General features: G+C 49.2%; 7 protein-coding genes and 1 non-coding gene across 8 annotated transcripts; 5 read left to right on the forward strand and 3 right to left on the reverse strand.

The window, feature by feature from the left end:
- Window positions 1–575: 575 nt before the first annotated feature.
- BDQ94DRAFT_143962 (GNAT family N-acetyltransferase) lies at window positions 576–1,491 on the reverse strand. Its single transcript, XM_026766358.1, has 2 exons — window positions 1,457–1,491; window positions 576–1,402 (listed from the first exon to the last, which is right to left on the reverse strand). Exon 2 carries the CDS (start codon window positions 1,350–1,352, stop codon window positions 900–902), a length of 453 nt encoding a protein of 150 aa, XP_026626360.1. The 5' UTR covers window positions 1,353–1,402; window positions 1,457–1,491; the 3' UTR covers window positions 576–899.
- A 268-nt stretch (window positions 1,492–1,759) lies between these two features.
- Window positions 1,760–4,010, reverse strand: BDQ94DRAFT_178844 (nonhemolytic phospholipases C family protein; the record flags this gene model as incomplete). The annotated part of the gene is made up of 8 exons (XM_026773218.1): window positions 1,760–2,341; window positions 2,396–2,598; window positions 2,648–2,758; window positions 2,810–3,196; window positions 3,265–3,388; window positions 3,437–3,701; window positions 3,753–3,858; window positions 3,890–4,010. 8 exons carry the CDS (start codon window positions 4,008–4,010, stop codon window positions 1,760–1,762), a joined length of 1,899 nt encoding a protein of 632 aa, XP_026626361.1.
- Window positions 4,011–5,028: 1,018 nt separating this feature from the next.
- On the forward strand, window positions 5,029–7,213 carry BDQ94DRAFT_178845 (multicopper oxidase family protein; the record flags this gene model as incomplete). Its single annotated transcript, XM_026773219.1, has 7 exons — window positions 5,029–5,380; window positions 5,431–5,547; window positions 5,602–5,939; window positions 5,993–6,150; window positions 6,203–6,391; window positions 6,441–6,867; window positions 6,923–7,213. 7 exons carry the CDS (start codon window positions 5,029–5,031, stop codon window positions 7,211–7,213), a joined length of 1,872 nt encoding a protein of 623 aa, XP_026626362.1.
- Window positions 7,214–7,363: 150 nt separating this feature from the next.
- On the forward strand, window positions 7,364–7,435 carry BDQ94DRAFT_t141. The gene has a single exon. It is a non-coding gene; the product is annotated as a tRNA-Gln (tRNA).
- Window positions 7,436–8,404: 969 nt separating this feature from the next.
- On the reverse strand, window positions 8,405–11,118 carry BDQ94DRAFT_143965 (Auxin Efflux Carrier superfamily). The gene is made up of 5 exons (XM_026766359.1): window positions 10,355–11,118; window positions 10,129–10,295; window positions 8,836–10,052; window positions 8,542–8,780; window positions 8,405–8,487 (listed from the first exon to the last, which is right to left on the reverse strand). The coding sequence occupies exons 1-4, from the start codon at window positions 10,635–10,637 to the stop codon at window positions 8,711–8,713; spliced, it is 1,737 nt and encodes a 578-aa protein (XP_026626363.1). The 5' UTR covers window positions 10,638–11,118; the 3' UTR covers window positions 8,405–8,487; window positions 8,542–8,710.
- Window positions 11,119–12,174: 1,056 nt separating this feature from the next.
- BDQ94DRAFT_34752 (uncharacterized protein) lies at window positions 12,175–12,601 on the forward strand. Its single transcript, XM_026775549.1, has one exon. It carries the CDS (start codon window positions 12,221–12,223, stop codon window positions 12,461–12,463), a length of 243 nt encoding a protein of 80 aa, XP_026626364.1. The 5' UTR covers window positions 12,175–12,220; the 3' UTR covers window positions 12,464–12,601.
- A 1,970-nt stretch (window positions 12,602–14,571) lies between these two features.
- Window positions 14,572–16,696, forward strand: pbs2 (mitogen-activated protein kinase kinase PBS2). The gene is made up of 2 exons (XM_026775548.1): window positions 14,572–16,221; window positions 16,281–16,696. Exons 1-2 carry the CDS (start codon window positions 14,668–14,670, stop codon window positions 16,662–16,664), a joined length of 1,938 nt encoding a protein of 645 aa, XP_026626365.1. The 5' UTR covers window positions 14,572–14,667; the 3' UTR covers window positions 16,665–16,696.
- Window positions 16,697–17,170: 474 nt separating this feature from the next.
- On the forward strand, window positions 17,171–19,119 carry BDQ94DRAFT_178848 (uncharacterized protein). The gene is made up of 4 exons (XM_026773220.1): window positions 17,171–17,704; window positions 17,765–17,884; window positions 17,999–18,131; window positions 18,182–19,119. Exons 1-4 carry the CDS (start codon window positions 17,584–17,586, stop codon window positions 18,879–18,881), a joined length of 1,074 nt encoding a protein of 357 aa, XP_026626366.1. The 5' UTR covers window positions 17,171–17,583; the 3' UTR covers window positions 18,882–19,119.
- The last annotated feature ends 253 nt before the right edge of the window (window positions 19,120–19,372 follow it).

Raw genomic sequence — 19,372 nt, forward strand, 5'->3', positions numbered from 1 at the left:
AGTTTGGGTCGCGACCGGGGACCGAGACGTTGTTGTCACTCACTTGCACACCGGGGGAGATAAGCAGCGAGCAACCTGACCGCAACCTCGGGATGACTGGTCCGGCCGGCCTGGTGAGCTTGAACAGCATATGTAAACGCTCGTGCTTATACTCCGTGGAAAAGACCGGCATCGTTCCATCAATCTGGGTGTAGATCAGGCACGCTGTATTGAGTCGCGTTGGGGGAGAGGCCTTGAGCGTGTCCACTTAGATTGGAAGGTAGATAGCCCATTTTGACACAGGAAGAAGCATTTGTTTGCTTTACTTCGTACAAACGGTCAACGGTAGAGGCCCACATGGTGGTGTCTCCATCCATAATCCTCAATTGTTGTCACTGTTATTGGGCCGAGATAAGATTTTGTCGCGCAGGGTCACTCTATGAGTTTCATACTTGAAAAGGTAGTCGCAACGGGCATTCTTTGCTTCACTTGTCATGGTCTTGTTCACTCTTATTGTCTCGGCAGGAAAGTGAAAGAAAGAAGAAGAGAAGAAAGAGGGGCTGGCGAGGAGGGGAAATAAGCCACATCTCCGGAATGTTTTCCTTGCTGCCCGTCTTTTCAGGCATTACTGCAGGCCAGCCTAATTCCAGCGCGATCTCGTCATTTTGATCCAATGATATCTCGCACTTCATAGTGTTTGCTACTATGTTCAGTCAACTTTCATTCTTGCTAAAATGCTATTGTCAATTTTGATCGCATTTTCAAGGCCATAAGGTCAAGACTCACAGTGGACGCGCTACCTGACAGACACCGGTCACAGATAAGATTCTTAGCCAGCTTATACACCATCTGCATCATTCAGACTATCTAAATATACTCTCTTCATGATTAACAAAGATAGCCATCTCAAAGTTAGCCCATCAATCCAAATTCTTAGCCATATAAACCCGCTTCCACCCCTTATTATCCGCACGATGTGTCTCCGCATACCCCATTCGTGTATATATGGCAATATTCTCGACCATGGTCTCATTAGTATGCAGCTGGAGAGTCTGATAGCCTGCCAACCGAGCCGACTCATCAGCAAATTCCAATAGCTTGCGACCCAGCCCAGTGCCCCGTGCAGACTGAGCAACGGCTAAATTATCCACAATCATGGCGCCCTCCTCAGGAACAAGCATGACGGTGCCTTTTATTTCACCATCACCCTCGATCACATAGACGACTCCGTCTTTGATCAGTGTGGTGTAGTCGTCTAGCATCGGCTGTGGCTTCCTTCCTATGCGACCGATGTAGATAGAGAAGGCTTCTTGTATGATTGCGTCGATGGCGTGTTGATCGTCAGGCGTTGCTTGTCGGATATTGGTGGACATTTTGTGACCAGTTCCTCAATTTGATGTCGGCTGTTATTGTAAGCAGTTATCTATGCACCAATTTATTTAGTAACTACTCAAGAAGTGAATATCTTTTCTCTTACTTTGTACAGAGATGACCAGAATGCAATGTTTTCAGGTGCGGGGGTGTTTGACTCAATCAACGTCGGATCTGAAGAACGCTACGCGCTACTACGAGTGGTCATCTTGAGCTAGTGGTCCATCCATCCAATGATGAGTATATTTTCAAGCCCCTTGTATTTGAGTCAGCACCTCTATATAACTATTCTATAATGTCGCTATGTAAATAATGCAATGGTAGTAAGCCAGCTACTCTTGCGGAAATCTAGTTCCAGTCATCGATAAATTTGTAACCTTCTGCCTGGTCTCGAGTCCGTAGTCACTTCTTAGTGGTAGGTGACACTCCACACCTTGTAGCCATCCCGGGAGTGTTTTGTAGAGTTCATCTGCAAATCTCCTTGGCCGCTCATTTTGATAACAGTTGAGTTGACATACTGCAGACCATATCCGTGACGATTTCCAAGGAAGGTGATCTTCACTTCTGCAGCATCGCCTCGGCGACCAGCTGGCAGCAAACTTCCGTGTGGGCCAAGCCACTTACCGTCCAGGGCACTGGAGATTTTGAAAATCTGGCTCTCTTCGCCGCTGGAATAATGGATGACCCATCGTTGCTTCTTACCACTGTGATCTGAACGCGCTGCGCTGCTGCTTAATCTGGTTGTGTTTCCGGTATTGGTAAGCGCATACCCAGACTTCTCGAAAACAAGGTACCGTCCCTCAGTCAGGTAGCCGACAACCTCTTTGTATCCGTCCTCAAAGAACAATGACTCTGTCACATTCTGCTTCCCGTATGGCACAGGAGGACGGGGCTCTGAAAATGTTGCTTCGCAATTGGATGTGCCGACGTAAGAACCTGAAGACATCTCAGGCTCTTCAGCTTCTGGCAATTTTGGAAGACTAATGTCGGGCTTTTTCACGGATTAGCTCGATATCACGTAGAGAATGTAAAAGGTTTGCCGTACATGGTCTAGATCCAGTGCATTGACGAGGTTGGACATGTGTTCCCGACGCCAGTGGACCATTTCTGGAGTCTGCACATTCTCATAGCCCCTTGCCGTAAGCCACTGCTCCAAGAATAGAATCTGGGAGTTATGATCCGCCCTCTCAGTGAAAACACGGTTGCCACGGGTCCATGGGGAGACCATATAGAAAGGCACCCGAAGACCTGACAAGTCAGCTTGAATGATGTGACATGAGATTATGGCTGGACTTACCAGGTCCAACACATAGTTTTCCAAATACGCCATAAGGATCCTCCATCCACTCACCCGGTGTACCTTCTGGTGAGTGGAAAGGAATGACATGGTCTCCGTAACCACCAGATTCTATCGAATCGTTAAATTCGCTCAACGAGGGGCTGGTTAGGAGTGGCTTACCGTCGTAGCTTATCATTAGCAGCGTGGATGAATATTCAGGACTACTTGTCACAGCATCCACAACCTTCTTCTGTAGCCAGGCACCGTCCTTGGGCATATAGGGCGGGTGTTCTGATAATTCCGCGGGCCCGACAATAAAGCTGATCTCCGGGAGGGTCCCGTTGGCAGCCGCTTTGTAAAATGTTTCCAATCCCAAAAACGCCATGCCTTTCTCTACGAGCGGTGACGACGATGAAGCGTTCTGGTACTGCTCAAACCGGGCCAAGGGGTTGTCGTCAAAGTTGTCTTTATCCTGGTATATCTGCCAGGAGACGCCTGCCTCTTCGTAGACTTCAAATATCGTTTTCCACTTGAGGGGATAGCAATTGATATGATAGCTATCGCACCCTATAAGTCACAAGTCAGCTAAGTTTCAATGGCATAATATAGTGTATGAGTAGCTGGAGCAGACGTACCAGGTGTTACGTTGTTGTCGATATAAACGCCGCCTTGATCAGGCTTTTGAGGGCCGCCAGGCACGTTCACGGAGCCGCTCACGAGAGTAACCCGGTTCGGGTTGGTAGAGGTGACTTGGGACTCCTGTAGAGTATTAGACATAGCTTTGACAGTGTGATAGCAGAAACATACTTGATACATATCACCGGTCGTCCAACCCTCTGCAATAGCATAATGAACAGGGATATCGTCTCTCTTAAAATATCCCCAACTCCAAGGCGTGTTATTCCTGGCCCAGTGATTGTTCAGTCCTCCGTTGAGCGAAGCATGGCTATCCACGTAACCGTTATCTCCCGCTGCCATGCACTGGATCGCATCCGTCGTGTTCCCTCCTTTATAACCTAAATACCAAGGGAGGAGAGTCGTTGTAGCATTGGACATATCAGGATCGACTTGTCTGAAGTACTTATCAGCACAGGACCTCAAAAAAACACCAAAGCAAACTGACTGGTACCAAACAGGTAATCCGTCTGGATTGATCTGCACGTTTGGGTCATTGAATCCCCGTACGCCTGCCATTGTGCCGAAATACTGTACATGGTTAGTTGAATTTCCTGGAATTGAGGAGCTTAGATATACTTGCACTATTCCATGATCGGTTCTCCTGCATAAAGATCACAACATGCTTGATGTCCTTCAGTGAACCGGCAGAAACTGATCTGCTCCCGAGGAGCAGAGCCAAGGCAGTCGAACCAAGCAATAACATCCTGAAGCAGCTACTCTTGAAAGTGTTGTATGATGTGGTTTCAGATGCCTTCGAGCTGCTTTATATATCTGGAAAATCTTGAGCGAATGTGGGGACTGTGCCTGGTCTAGATTCCGACAAGACCACAACACCGAGCAATTGATATCCCATGATTCCCGACGCATTCATAGTATGCCGAATGTTTGGGTCGCGAATACATCTGCCAGACTGGGTCGTAATATGGAACGGTGTTTGTTATTGCAGATCGGATTCGACGAGCCATTATTTAGGCCACGCTAGAGCGAAGGGCGATCGTCCTGTACGGTGGGTAATGTATGATCCACTTTGGATGGAGATGTATGTTTCAGAAGATATATGACATCTGCTTACAAGAAAACGTCCAAAGACAGAGGACTAAGCGGAAGATGGGCCTCCATGGAAGGATATCGGGTTAGCCGGCATCCGGGCACGTGTAGTGAACGGCAATCAGTCCGACTGGCTTTTCTGCTCAGACACAATTTTATTGACTTCCCACCCTCTGCTCTCGCCTTCTGGATTCTCAATAACTAAGTTTTCTTCGATGATCAGTCAGCGGTGTTTTTAATGGTGGCGGTCCTCACGGTGGACCTTTTTGATATATCCACAATGGCAACAGTCTCTCTAACGGCTATTTTCAACACCGGCATGGCCCTGGATATCGGCATTGTACCTGAATCCACTGAACAGGAACCAACTTTGAGTCCAAATTGAGTTTGCAAAGCCAGTCAGCGTGGCAGTCCATACAACAGCCATCTGTTTGGCCGAACCTTGGTTGAATCTTGTTTCAAAACATCCGTCAGTGGCGGACCTGAACATCGTTACTCGTTCTGTTCATGCTGACAGGTACATGTAATCTGCAGTTTAGCCACTGTTTTCTTTCTGGCCCCACATGTATTCAAAAAGGCTCATAGTCATGGTCGGGGTTTAAAGGCACACGAGGGTCGAACAAGCATGCAGGAGACGTGCGACAATCCAGACCACCTTACAAGACTGTCAGGAGATGAAAGGAGAGGGAGGTATTGATTTAGACTTGCAGCAGTCACCGTCGTTCCGATTACGACTGTTGCCATGGAGTATTGTGTTGTATCCGGCCACTATATGTGGCCTGATCTTTCTGCTACTCTTGACACAGATCTCACAACCAAGCCCTCTACAGGACTTGATCCCATCGGGAGTCTCGAACAGCCAGGTACACCCAATTACACATGACCCCGATACATCACGTCCCTTGATAGAGCTTCAACCGGAAAATCATGTGTACCGCGATCCTGCAACGCAACATTTCGACTGGGTGGTGACTGCCAACCATCGACGCCCGGATGGGGTGCTGAAAAGGATTTATCTGATCAATGGTGACTTCTCTTTTCATAATTATATCAAGCCACATACTTATGTGCATTAGGTCTTTTTCCTGGACCGACGGTTGAGGCACGACCTGGTGACCGCTTGATAGTAAACGTGACCAATTCTTTGGAAGACGAACCGATCTCCATCCATTGGCATGGAATTCATATCGAGAGTGAGTCCTTGTGTTTGGATATAAGCTGGTTTATTTGACTAACAAGTCATTCAGATGCTATGGATGGAGCAGTTGGTGTAACACAACGCCCTATCCCTCCAGGGTCCACGTTTACCTACAACTTCACGATTCCTGCAGATCAAAGTGGTACATTCTGGTACCACGCTCACTCCGGCCTCATCAGGGCCGATGGCCTATATGGGGGGCTCATCGTACACGAGCCCTCCCCTAGGCCCACAGTCCGGGGGCTATTAGCTCGTGCAGATGAAAAGGGAACTGCCAGCTATGCCAGCTATGATAGGGACGTTCTACTCTTAATTGGGGATTGGTATCACCGATCAGCGGACCAGGTCTACTCCTGGTATATGCGTGCCGGGTCATTTGGAAACGAAGTTAGTCTTCCAATATAAAAGTCTCATTGATTACAACAATTAACCTCAAATAGCCCGTCCCAGATTCATTACTGATAAACGGTGTGGGCCATTTCGATTGCTCCATGGCTGTCCCAGCACGGCCGGTGGACTGTATTTTTCGACAGATGAACCTCTCATACCTGGATGCGAAGAGTGACGCAGCGTACAGAGTCCGAGTGGTAAATACAGGGTAAGTTGTACGCCTACTTATATCTCAAAAGTAATAGCTGACTGGCAAATAGCTCGGTTGCAGGCTTTACATTGGGTTTTCAGAACAAAGAATTCAGTCTCATACAAGTGGACAGCATTGAGGTCGAACAAGAAGATTCAAATTCAGCCGGCGTACTCTACCCGGGCCAGCGAATGGACATCATACTCCGTCCGGGTCCAGACAAAACTCCAAGCTCAATGACTATTGATCTAGATAAAGAGTACGTTTTGGCCTGTACCATGGTTTCAGTTGCGCTAACAGACGGTTAGATGCTTCAGGTACCCCAACCCAGCTTTAGCATCTATCCAGACATTCGATATAACGAAGTCATCGGACAATACATCCTCCACCATATCTCCATTAAACAACACGATATCTCTTTCCGAAGTCGCCACTAGAAAGTCACTCCTCTCCAGCCTTCCCGAAAAAGCCCATCAAACCCACGTGGTGTACACTAAAATTGAAAAGCTCTCCATAAACCACAATGTGCCGTATGGATTCTTCAACCGGACTTCATGGAGGCCTCAGATTGACACACCACTTATTGATCTTCCGCGCGACAAATGGGATGGAAACCAGCTCGTGTTGTCAACAGGATCATCTACTTCCCGTGCTCTGCCGTCCGATAAAGACCAGAACTTATGGATCGACCTGGTAGTCAACAATCTAGACGATAGTGGCCATCCATTTCACCTGGTAAGTTCCTAATCGTTTTCAAGCCGGTCTACTCAACAAAACTAACATTAAACAGCACGGCCACCACTTCTACATCCTGAGGACCTACCAAGCACCCGTAGGCTGGGGCGCCTACAATCCTTTCACAGATGCCTATCCACCTGGTCTGGCTCCGGAATCCGCCAGCTCATCAAGAGCAGATACTCCCTACGATCTCTCCCGCGCGCAGCTACGAGATACAGTCTATATCCCCAGCCGCGGGCACGCAATCTTGCGCTTCCGAGCAGATAACCCAGGGATTTGGTTATTCCATTGCCATATTATCTGGCACCAAGCGAGCGGAATGGCCATGCTATTGCAGATATAATGAGACTGCTGAGTTAAACATCTACATGTAAAACATAATCGAATGAATGGCAGACATTATTCACCTGAACCAGCCTACTGCCTGGTTGACGATCTCACTCCCTCACTAAGCCTTATGTAACAAATACATTTCATGTATTTCAACAAATACGGTTGTGTAGTGTAATGGTCATCACTCTGGATTCTGATTCCAGCAATCCCGGTTCGATCCCGGGCACGACCTTTTTTGCATTCCTTTTTTTCTTCCCGTTCCATATACATATACACTGGATGTACCTTCTTCCCACACCAACGTCCTTGATTTCGATAATCAGCAGGTTTTTTCGCTCCCATTCAGATGGCATAACCTGTTCCTTCGACGCCACAGTCGTCCGAAACGCATTCTGTCACTATGATATAAAGCGCACAGGAAGCAGATGTAGATCTCATTAATACTCTGATAGATGGTAACAATATTAAAAGTCAAATTAATTGATGAGGGTATAATGAACAGTCTTATAGTATATAATCCACATAATATGTACAGCCAAATATACTCCACATGATCAACAATGAACAAAACAACAACACCACAATAACAACAACATCTCACGCGACCTCGCCCTGACCTTGATTCAAAGCAATATTATGATATCATGCCGCCACAAATCGCCAAAGAACATCAAAGGATAATATCATACATATACTAATATTATCTAGAAACCCTGAATATAGCCTTACTATATTAGAGTAAAACTATCCTATCCATCAAGTATAGTAAGTAGTACTACTACTACATGCATGCCAACTAACCATCCGAACAGACCAATCAGCCATACACGTAGAACCACAAGGTACTACTTACTTACTAAGTAACCATCCCCTCGCCGACGCCGTGTAGCGTCATGTCTTATATTCAGAATGCAGCAACTACGTAATATCTAAACCAATGAGCGGTAAGCGCAACTTCTCCCAAAGAGTCACGCTGCATGCGAACCGTGAACCTTAATCTGGGGCAGGTGATACACTCTACTACGTACTTTGTTGTAGGGAACAATAGGTGTATGGGTGAAATGAAATGCCCCGCGTCTCTTACTGGATTTGCATTGATTACACCCCCTTGCGTTGGGGTCCTGTTAGGGGGGTGTACGGGGGAGGGGAGGGGTAGATAAGGTGGTTGTGGTGGCGCTTTTGCTTTGCGAGTCAGGGGGGTGGTCGTTGGTATTCGACTATATCGCTTTTTTGCTCTTCAGGATCTGGTGGCTCTCTGAGATTCTTTTATGTAGGAACGAAATTAGGTACGTGCTAGGTATCTCGAAATCATCATTGTTAGGCTAACATATCGGGTACAGCCATATTAGGCCGTTCCAATCTGGTATCTTTCCCATCCATGCCAATCCATACTGCTGTCAATAATACAATAGAAAAGGAAGAAGGAAAAGTAGAAAGAACACTCAAACGCCGAATCACACCATAATGATATAAGCCCGATGCAGCTGAACAAAATGCATTTCAAATATTAGGAGGCAGACGCCCATTCAACAACCTCCAGAGCACACATGACGAGGATAAGAGTGGACGGGAGGATCCTAGAGGCACAATTAGTGGTTGTTTCAAGGATGCAACGAGCTTGGGTTTACTTACCACACCACATAGCTCTGGAACAAGAGCTTCGACATGGCGCTGACGTAGACATTGTTGATCTGGCAAATCTGGGCCAGCTGAAGTGCTGACGGAGCTCCAGTCAGGAGGAAGCAGACGATAATAAAGATCGGATCATCCAAAATGCTGACCGGCACATACTTGGCCAGCAACGCAAGGATAGGGGCCATGATGATGGTAGGGAGAAGCATGCGGGCCACCAGAGAAGCGATGATCAACTTCTTCTCTTCCTTGGGATGCTCCATATCTTCCAGCGCCTCTTTAGGAAGCGTGTTGCGTTCAAGATTGGCCCCCAGAACGACGAGGATCAACGGCACAGCAACCTGGCCATTCTGGTTGATCGCTCGCGTCACTGAATTGCTCACAAAGGTGCCCTCATCGAAGAACAAGCTCTGCAGCGATGGTACCGAGGCAACCACGATCGAGACAAGCATGGCCCACAAGGGCGGGTTCATGAACTCCCATAACCCATGGAAGAACCTCCTGATCCAGCTGGAGCAGACGGAGAGCACCTTCTGCATCCTCGTTGGCAACCGGCGGAACACGGCTCCAGTCCCCTTCTCCCATCCGCTGGCGATGCGACCACGGAGCCGACGAAGGGACGCCTTGATGCGGGCAATCAAGCCCTTCTTCTCGTAGCTCTCGTGTACAGCGGGGAATGATAGCATATCGCCGGCGGAGCTTTGTCGGGGCATGAACGGCGCAGCGGAAGCATCAAGCAGGGCTGGACGGTCGGAATCTTCTTCCTCGCCACCGCTACGGGACGACACCTTGGAGTACGGATAGTCCCGTGCGGTCACGGGTGTTTCTTGACCTGAAGCGAACGCATCCGAGTCCTCCTGCGATGCTCCAGATGCTTGCGTCTGTTCATCGAAGCTTCTGGTTCTCACCAACGGCTCATCTGGATCAATTTGCTCCGGGTTGTCCGTGTATCGCTCCTGGCCCTGTCCAATGCGAGTGGTATCCGGATCCGCTTCCGCCTCTTCCAAGTAACGCTCACGGGGGGCAAGAAGCACGTGGTAGCCCCAGCTCCACCGCACAAGCTGGCCAAGCTGCTGGAAGATGAGCAGATATAAAATTCCACGCGCTGCTACTTCATCATCGTTATCGTTCGGGACGCGACTCCAGTGAAGACCCTTGAGAGTTTGTGACAGAGACATGACGAGGGAGATAGGAAGCGAATTAGAATTTCCGAAAACCTAGTAGCATTGTTGCACGGGTCAGCGAACAGACAGGGAAGGAGAAAATGTGGAACGCATTGGACACTGCACTTACGGCCATGGCGGCGACAAAATTGGAAGGTCGTTTCTTGAGCCGGAGACATCGCGAAACAACAAAGGCGCAGGAATAAGAGACCAGAGTTTGGATAACGAAGATGGCCGGAATGATAGCCAGATCGGTGAGTTTTTCTGCTGTGAGCTGGGACCCGAGCTTTGTGAAGACTAACAGTTGTGGTCAGTTGAGATGCCAAAAGTACGGCCAAAGAAAGCAGGGAACTTACTCAGGCAGGGAGTAAATAAAGTGACGTTGAGATTTGCTACCAGCTTCTGGGCATCCGCATCGAACATGCCTTGTTTGGCAGCAAAATAACCCGGCAGACTCACGCAGATGACCTCGAGGACGGCTTCGAAGACCAAGAGGACGAGGTTCAGGAAGGAGGGGTGGCTCGAGTGGGGGTTGCCATCTTGAAGGAGGGCAGGATTGGCGCCCATCTGGGTCATGAACTGAGACGAAATTGACGGGTAGGCATTTTGAAGAGATCTAGGGGCAGTAAAAATGGCCATCGACAAGAGGTCGGAAGCACGAGGCAGCCAGGGTGACAGAGAGATCACAGGCAACCAACTCCAGGAAAAGCTGGGGAAAGAAAGATGGAAGAAGGGGGAGGGAAAGGGAAAGTTTGGATGATGGCGGATGACGACGCGAACGGGGGGAGCAACCACAAGGTCCTGATGGGCAGAAAGAGAGCAGAGGCGATGGCGATAATGCCGTCGAAGATGATGACGCCGATAGATAACAGAGGTAGGCAGGCGGTAGGCGAATAGGATTTAGAGTTGGCACTGCACGGAAGCACGATTGGATTCAAACAGTTCAACCTAATGCGTAGGTACAGGACTAGGGATCAGAACAGACTCTTCTAAATCCACTAACAGTAGCAACCAAGTCCGAGATGGGGGCACTCAGATAAGATAGATAACTAGACTCCAATGAGTGAAGCGGGACGCCGATGGGTTTAATACTCAAGCTGTTCGTGTCGGTGAGTCTTTGACTTGTCTTGCCTTTTGTCTGTTCAATTCTTCGACGAGGAATCCCAAAACATCATCGTCAGGCTTTCCCGGACTCGCTGAACCCGGGAGGGTCCCATCTGGCCAATCAGAGCCGTCTGTAGGTGAACGCCCAGCCCAGTTTCGCGCTGTGCCCAGACCCGCCAAGGCTTGGGGCCTTCCACTAGGGACCTTTTTAAGTACACTAGATTCTGTATGAGAGAAGTAGTACTACTGCTATAGTTCTATGGGAAGTTGGGAAGAGAGCTCATCTTATATAGGTACCATTCATGGAGAGAGGGAGTAAACCTGAAATCAGCGAAAAGTAAGCTCTCCGAAATCGTTCATTAATCTCATAGAACGGCTGGTACTTTTGTCCCTCCCGACGGGTGACGGCAGAATCTCCACCAGATAACCAGGAGAGAGAGCTCCTCAACTCCCCCTGCCCTTCAAGATGCTTGGCAGTGTGACCCGAGCATCGACAACCTGAACCCCTTCAGCGGTAGAAGAGAGATAAGACATTCTCTTGGCGAGAATTCCTACTAGAAGCCGAATGAAACCCCTTCTCAGTAAGGAGAAGAAACGTCTTGCTAACTTTCCTGCGAGTTGGGTGGCCATAGTGGGAATAGTCGGGGGGAGTGGTGTAACTACTGACTGACTACACGACTACAGTACAGCCACCTAGTCTTACAAAACCAAGAAATATTTGCAGGTAGAACCATATAACACATGCATGTAAATTGTAAAGCTGACTGGTCTATTTGGTATATCCTTTCTTGTTCATTACTCTGCCACATTGTTAATATCCGACGAGACATGTTCAAGCAAAGCAACTCATGATGATGAAACTTCCCACAGCAGTTATGTCATGATCGGCGGCCAATGATAATGCAAGCTGATATCACGCCGTCTTCCGCGCGTCTTTCCTCCTTCTTATCCTTCCAGTTCGGATTTCCGTTTCCATTCAAGAAATGGAAACCTTATGCGTTTCGCAATAATCTTTTGTGAGAACCTGAAACAAGTGGTTCGATCTCCACGAAACCTTGCCACTTCCCCAGATGTCCGGAGCCACAAGGAATGCAAGTGGTGTGAGTCTCATTCCTTCAATGCGACATTGCGCCAACTCTCTCCCTCCCCCACTTGGACACTGCCCGCCGCTGCCGAGGATCGACACCGCTAGCTGCTGCATTGGCTTCAGGCTCAAGGTCGATGTTAGGCCTATCTTGCTTAAACTCTACAGTAGTCCAGATGAGTTATTAATAGAGTCTGGGGCAGATTTGCTGCTTTTTATTGATTTATTAAATATTATTATTATCATTCTCTTTTCCTCATCATTGCAGAATGACTAGGACTACCAAAGTATCATGGTGAAACGGTACCTTCTTCGTCTTTTGTTGCCTTACTATCCGTACACAGGAGACCTAGCTTGAAGCCGGCCACCCAATACAAAGTACCAATTAGATAGATAGTACTTAGTCTCTTAAGTCCTTCGTAGTATGTCCCGCAGTCATCCCAAGCCAGCAGATCCACCCTGGTAATTGCACGATAGCGTACGCTTGGCATCAAACACAACATATCGGGACTGTGAAGTAGAAGCAAGGATCCACTCCTAGAGTTTGGGATGGATGCTCCGCAGCATTGATTCAATCACAAGGTTGCCGGGACTGTGGACAGTGAAGGAAGTCGGGTGCGAGCCCGACAATGAGAGCTCCTATATGTCGCCAAGACCGGGGGAAACCCTGATAAGACAGAGGCAAAAAAAATCGTCCAGGGCCGAGGAATGAGAAAAATGGTTGACTGATCAACTGGTGGCTATTACTTAGGATATGCTGCAATCAGTGCGGTGACACAATCATGCCAGTTATTGCGAGTGGCTCCCGCCGAGGACAGGCCCCATCCGATCCTCACCTGGAGATTGGGAACACCTCCGATAGGGCGTTGTACACCCACTGATGATGTCTACTACTGCCGACCAAAACCGTTCCCCATGGATCTCGGGCTTCTTATCACCGGCCGTTAGCCATAATTTGGTCGCTGAAAACGATTTCGGGCTTTGGAATGATGGATTACCCAAATCCCGTGTGCATTGGGTAGCTAGTTAACAGGCAAAGATCCTCGCAGTCCTCAATGGTGGCTGTGATAAGAGGGTGAGGGAACCACTGTTACACAGGAGGGGGTGCGGGTGTAAACGAGCTGCTTCATATGTCATAAGCCACAATATCTGATCCTGGCATCCCGGGCTAATGTTGAGGGTATTATGACTATTTGTTAATATCTCCGGGATTGAAAGATCAGCTTACGGTTTCTCTTTTGAGCCCAAGCCGAGGAATGGGACCCGTACTTTGGTTAGGTTCACCCCCGAGCTGAGGTCAATAGATCGGGGAACCATCGGCCGACGGGGGGTGGCGATATTCAGGCAGAAACGAAATTGATTGCCACGTTCAAAGTTCAGGACGACCACGGATGCTTGCGTGGGCCAATTTACACTCCGCAGCTGAACAGTAAGGTTAGTAGACTAGACGAGACAAAAAAGGGCGAGATTGATTAAAGTATTGCGTTGACATTGACTTTGTGCCTGAGGTGGTGGGCGCAGGCACGTGTGATTGGGCGGTCGGAGGACTGGACAGCCTGAGGCGACCGGGAGGCAAGCCTGGCAGTTTGGCTGTGCCCCATTCGCCTCGACTAATCACAATCCCCATCTTAGTTATAACGTTCTCTGCTAACTTACTGTCCTTTCCCATCCTCACCTTTTCCCTTAACTCCCGAGCTTGTCGGCCGTTGCTCGCTCGCTTTCTCGCTTTCTCTCTCTCTGTGCCGCTATCTGAACTTGTTTCTCCTTTCCTTTGGGCCTGCATCATATCTATTCCCCCCTTCCCCCCCCCCATCCCTCCATCCCCACCACCGGTTTCGCCTCCAAACGATTCCTTCACAGCTCGTTCATCCTCTCTGCACGGTTATTTTTATTGCCTGTCATTCCCAACCCCCACTAAGTACCGTCATCGACCCTCATCCACCCTCTCTTTCTCTGTCTCTCTGTCTCACGTTCACCTTGGTCGAACCCAATCTCCCTCCTCTATCACTAGTACTATTAAGTCCTGGCTTCTATCTGCCTTTCTCTGTCTTCTCATTGGTTACGGGGTTCAAGCCGCCCGACCAATATTTTTGCGAGGGATCGCACCATCTGTTCTCCATCTTCCCTCGTCCCTGTTGTGCCTTGTTATCAGCTTGTTTGAGCACAACCTGAGCTGTGCCCCGCGTCGACGAAACCTGCTTTCCTCTCCTCCACTTCCCCCCTCTGGAAAAGCGTTCTCTGTCTCCACCAACATCGAGCTTCCCCTCTACTGGCAATTTTATCAACATCTATCCTCACACAATTTGTGAAAAGCTTCATTTTTCCGATCGCTCCGAATCTTTCCCTCTCTCTTCACCCCCACCTCCTCCGTTCATGCACCAAGTGCCTCGACCTCCGTGAGACTGTTTTGACACGGCACTCTCGGACCACTGCGCTCCAGTCTCCGATACCAATCGAGCTGTTCGAGGACCTCCCACCAAAATGGCAACAGAAGGGGAGCCCATCACGGACATCTCGTCCAGACCCCTGTCAGATATGGACAACCGGTCCGACACGACCGACGACGACCTCTCACCCTCCCTCGCCACGACACAATCGTACGCTTCAGTGCCCTCCCTCCGCCCGACCCTCGATAAATCCGGTATTACTGCGTCGTCGACACATCTCGGCCAACTCAACGCCGCCCGCCGCGGTGCGGGAACCCCTCCTCGTCCACAAGCTTCAATGAGCGGCGCGCAGCCTGGGGGATTGAATCAAGATATTTTAGCGAAGATGAAGGCTTTCTCCTTGTCCCGACAGGGCGCCCCACCCTCTTTGGCGCATGCCAATACGACTGGCTTGGTGCCCAGGGCCTCTCCGTCGGTGTCGGGCGGAAGTCCCGTCTCAGGACAACCTTCTCCAGGCGCAAACGGCCCCTTAGCAGGTGCTCTTGCGGGCCGTTTACCCCCCGGCGCTGTTCGTCCAACTACCAAAAACTGGGTCTCGTCGCCTTCCGTGCCTCATGGGTCCCCCGGTGGCAGTTCTCCCAAGCCCGGTGGTCTGGCCGCGAAACGTATGAAGCCGGGGCTGAAGTTATCGGACGCTACGGGTCTGAACGGCTCACCGTCGCCAGGCCAGCCCGCCAACGGCGGACCTGCTCCTACAGAAACCGCATTTAGCAAATATTCGGAATTTATCGATACAAAATCGGGGACGCTAAATTTCAAGAACAAGGCTATCCTCCACGGTGGCGGTATCGAATTCTCATCAGGTCACAGTTTCAGCATCTCCTTAGACGAGGTCGATCGTCTGGACGAATTAGGCAAGGGTAACTACGGGACAGTGTACAAGGTTCGCCATAGCCGTCCGCACATGCGCAAACCCGGAATGGGATTACGGGGGATAATAAGCCGCAATGATGATGGAGACAGCACTACGACACCCGGTGTGAAGACAGAAGGTAATCTTTCTGGAGTCGTCATGGCGATGAAAGAGATTCGCCTGGAATTGGACGAGAGCAAGTTCGCTCAGATTATCATGGAATTGGAGATTCTTCACCGCTGCGTGTCCCCATTCATTATCGACTTCTACGGTGCCTTCTTCCAAGAGGGTGCCGTCTATATCTGCGTTGAATACATGGATGGCGGCTCGATCGACAAATTATACAAGGAGGGAATCCCCGAGAACATCCTTCGCAAGGTAGCATTATCCACTGTCATGGGCTTGAAGACCCTCAAGGACGACCACAATATTATACATCGCGATGTCAAGCCCACAAACATCCTCGTCAACTCCCGCGGACAAGTCAAGATCTGCGATTTCGGTGTGAGCGGCAACCTGGTCGCTAGTATTGCCAAGACGAACATTGGCTGTCAGAGCTACATGGCCCCCGAGCGCATTGCAGGTGGGGGTGTGCAGCAGTCCGGAGCAAGTGGAGGCGGAACCTACAGCGTCCAGAGCGATGTCTGGAGCTTGGGCTTGTCCATCATCGAGTGTGCCATTGGTCGGTATCCATATCCGCCCGAGACATTCAATAACATCTTCAGCCAGCTACACGTAAGTCATTGTTTTCATTACATCTTGCACATCATTGAAGATACTAACCGTCCACAAAGGCCATTGTTCACGGTGACGCGCCCACACTCCCCGAAACGGGCTACTCTGAAGAAGCACACTCCTTTGTCCGCGCGTGCTTGGACAAAAATCCGAACAACCGTCCATCGTACAGCATGCTCCTTCGACATCCCTGGCTGTCGTCGCTCATGCAGCCTCCCACAAACACCGACGCTGATGATGCACCCAACGGCTCGGCGAAGGAGGGTGCGTCCAATGTAACGGAAGATGAGGAAGTGGCGGCGTGGGTCAAGGAACAGCTAGACCGTCGCCAGCGCGGCTTGGTTCAAGACGCAAGCAAGCCTGCACTACACGCCGTTGCCCTGGATGCCGTTCCTGGGAGCCCACTCCTTGATGACCCCTCCACTATTTCCGCTCAATGTTAACTGTTTCACGGTCCCTTGGCCTCTCACAAGATCCGGCCTTCATTCTCTGCTATCATCCTGTTTTCAACATGCATGCGTCTGCGTGAGGAGATGGCACTCGCTGGCGCTGGCGCCGTCTAGCCAAGCTGTCGCATAGGGCTCACGCGTTAGGGTGTGCCTGACAGCTTGGATATCTCCCGGGTTTGAGTCTTGTTTTCGGAGGGTAGCGATGAAATGCAGCTGCTTTACGCCGTTCATGCTCCTTACTATTGATGTATAACGAATGTAGAGACATAATACGCTAGCTAGCTAGAACATGTCATGATGACAATGTTGAAACATCGCATGCGTGTGAGACTGAATTTGAGTAGAGTTTGAGGCAATGCCTCGGATCGTCTGTTGCTGTCTTTACTGAAATTGACTCAAGACAAGGCATAAGTCACAACATGTAGCTTTATAGGAACGGCAGGGATACAGACCGGAGGGTGCAATGCTCAGGATGATGAGTACCCCATGGCACAGTGACGGCCTGGCTGTCCGGTAAATTTGGGGTTATTGAACGATGTATCTATCTTTCTCTGCATATCATTTTCAATTGAGAAGGTATTCATGGCGCATCACGTCCTTTCTGATGGAAAGCATGTGATTTGGTCTGCTTAGGCATCAACTCTCGGGATGTTTCCTTCTCAATCTCCTTGACATACCACCTTTCCCGGGTCTGAAGATACCCAGAGTGCAATGCTCGATTGTCTGAGCCAATGTCAGAAGCTATGAATGTGGACGCGACCTTGTCGACGTACCACTTCAGACGGGCATCGACACTCTAGATACTCTTCTCGAAGACTCAAGAATACGCTTTTGGCTGATCAACAAATGACACTCCGAGACTCCGACTTTATTAGTTAATCCAACTGGGATTGCTTACCATATTACTGTGGGCATGCAGGTGCAGTGTTGCACTTTGAGCAAAGTCGGAGTTGATCTCAACCCCGAGGTCGGCGTGTCGGTACATCGGAGCGCCGACTTGGAACCATCGCCGCTGGAGGCGATCACCATACGAAGTATATGGTATGAGAAACGAAGCCAGTCATGATGGAGTTAATCTGTGTAGTAATTGGCAGTACATCCCAGATATTGTTCTCATATAACTGTTCTACTTCATCTAAAACGGTCTCCTCGAAGCTGCAGCTCATTGCACTTCGATCAATATGACCACTATCAGGAAAGTTGCGATCCTTGGGGTACGCCATATACCACATACCATCAACCCATACAAATATCATTCCTAACAGGATATATACTTTAGGCCACCGGTACCCTCGGATCACGCATTGCAAGCGCTCTCAGCGCAGCAGGTCACGAAGTCACCGCCATCCAGCGAAAAGATTCAACAAAGCCTACTCCCGAAGGTCTCAAGACCACAAAAGTCGACTACCAGAACGAAGACGAACTTATTTCTACATTCACCGGCCAGGACGTTGTCATCAGGTGTATCCGTAACCAACAATTTATCTCCTCACCCAAGCTAACCTCCACAGCGCCGTCCCCTTCCCCCAACTCAACTCCGAAAAGATCATCATCGACGCCTGCATCGCCGCCTCCGTCAAACGCTTCATCCCATCCGAATACACCACGATGATGGAATCCCCTCTAACCATCAATCTCCCAATCGCCAAAGAGAAGGTTCTGATCCGGCAGTACCTGAACTCTGTCATTCCTGACACCTCTTCACCCACCACCTGGACCTCTATCAACAATGGCGCTTTCTTCGACATGGCCCTCAAGTACGGCGTCTTGGGACCTAATCCCATAACCAAGGAAGCTGTCTTCCACGATGGTGGCGATAAGGAGATTGCTGTTTCGCTGTTGAATGATATTGCAACTGCTATCGTTAAGCTGCTGGAGCCTACGAAGTTCGAGGCTGCGGCTAATCAGCCGGTTTATATTTGCTCGGCTGTGATTACGGAGCGGAGATTGACTAAGATGGTTTCTGAGATCTTGGGTATTGACTTTGGAACGCCGGAAGATGTTGATGTTAAGAAGCTTATTGAGGAGTCTGATGAGAGGTTGAAGAGGGGTGATATGGCGGCTGTTATTGATCACTATTTTCAGATGATGTATGGGGAGGGGTATATGGGTGGGGAGTTTATGCGCTTTAATTGGAATGAGAGGCTGGGGTTGAGGATCATGGATGAGGAGGAGGTTAGGGGTGCAGTGAGGGAGATTTTAGGGGCTTAGGGGTGTTGCTCGTTTGCTTTGGCTTTTCGAATTCAGATTATAGAGGATTTCATAGAACACTGTTAATTTGTCTGATGGAACACGATTGGGTAACACGGGTGATTGCATTCATTGACAGACTTTAGGCATTCATTATCTGCTAATTTATAGTATTGTTGCAGTACAGTTGCAGACTTGTGGTACAATTATCGAGAGTCAGCAATAGGTAGTGATAGTTGATGTATGTAGGAAGATCGTGTAACCCGATTTAATTTCCGTCCAATGGAGTATCTGAATATAGTATAGTATCTTACGACTACCAGAAATTCAGGAAAGCAACAATCACATATGAAGTTTTGTAGCTGTTGACTGCATCACCCAGATCAATGACCCTTCAATGGTTCATTTAGTTGTGAGGTATCAATGGCGTTACATGGAATAGGAATTAGAAAAATTGACATGATGTGAGGCCTGCATTACGAAGAAGAAGCAATTCAGATGAAAACATCAAT

This window comes from Aspergillus welwitschiae (assembly GCF_003344945.1).
Source record: "Aspergillus welwitschiae strain CBS 139.54b unplaced genomic scaffold BDQ94scaffold_16, whole genome shotgun sequence".
Classification (NCBI taxonomy): domain Eukaryota; kingdom Fungi; phylum Ascomycota; class Eurotiomycetes; order Eurotiales; family Aspergillaceae; genus Aspergillus; species Aspergillus welwitschiae.

Coding starts and splice junctions, on each gene's coding strand:
- pbs2 (XM_026775548.1), top strand. CDS start 14,668: ATGGCAACAGAAGGGGAGCCCATCACGGACATCTCGTCCAGACCCCTG. Junction 16,222..16,280: donor ACATCTTCAGCCAGCTACAC/GTAAGTCATTGT, acceptor CCGTCCACAAAG/GCCATTGTTCACGGTGACGC.
- BDQ94DRAFT_143965 (XM_026766359.1), bottom strand. CDS start 10,637: ATGGCCATTTTTACTGCCCCTAGATCTCTTCAAAATGCCTACCCGTCA. Junction 10,296..10,354: donor TTTATTTACTCCCTGCCTGA/GTAAGTTCCCTG, acceptor CACAACTGTTAG/TCTTCACAAAGCTCGGGTCC. Junction 10,053..10,128: donor ATTTTGTCGCCGCCATGGCC/GTAAGTGCAGTG, acceptor CAATGCTACTAG/GTTTTCGGAAATTCTAATTC.
- BDQ94DRAFT_34752 (XM_026775549.1), top strand. CDS start 12,221: ATGCGACATTGCGCCAACTCTCTCCCTCCCCCACTTGGACACTGCCCG.
- BDQ94DRAFT_178848 (XM_026773220.1), top strand. CDS start 17,584: ATGCAGGTGCAGTGTTGCACTTTGAGCAAAGTCGGAGTTGATCTCAAC. Junction 17,705..17,764: donor GGAGGCGATCACCATACGAA/GTATATGGTATG, acceptor AGTAATTGGCAG/TACATCCCAGATATTGTTCT. Junction 18,132..18,181: donor GGCCAGGACGTTGTCATCAG/GTGTATCCGTAA, acceptor TAACCTCCACAG/CGCCGTCCCCTTCCCCCAAC.
- BDQ94DRAFT_143962 (XM_026766358.1), bottom strand. CDS start 1,352: ATGTCCACCAATATCCGACAAGCAACGCCTGACGATCAACACGCCATC.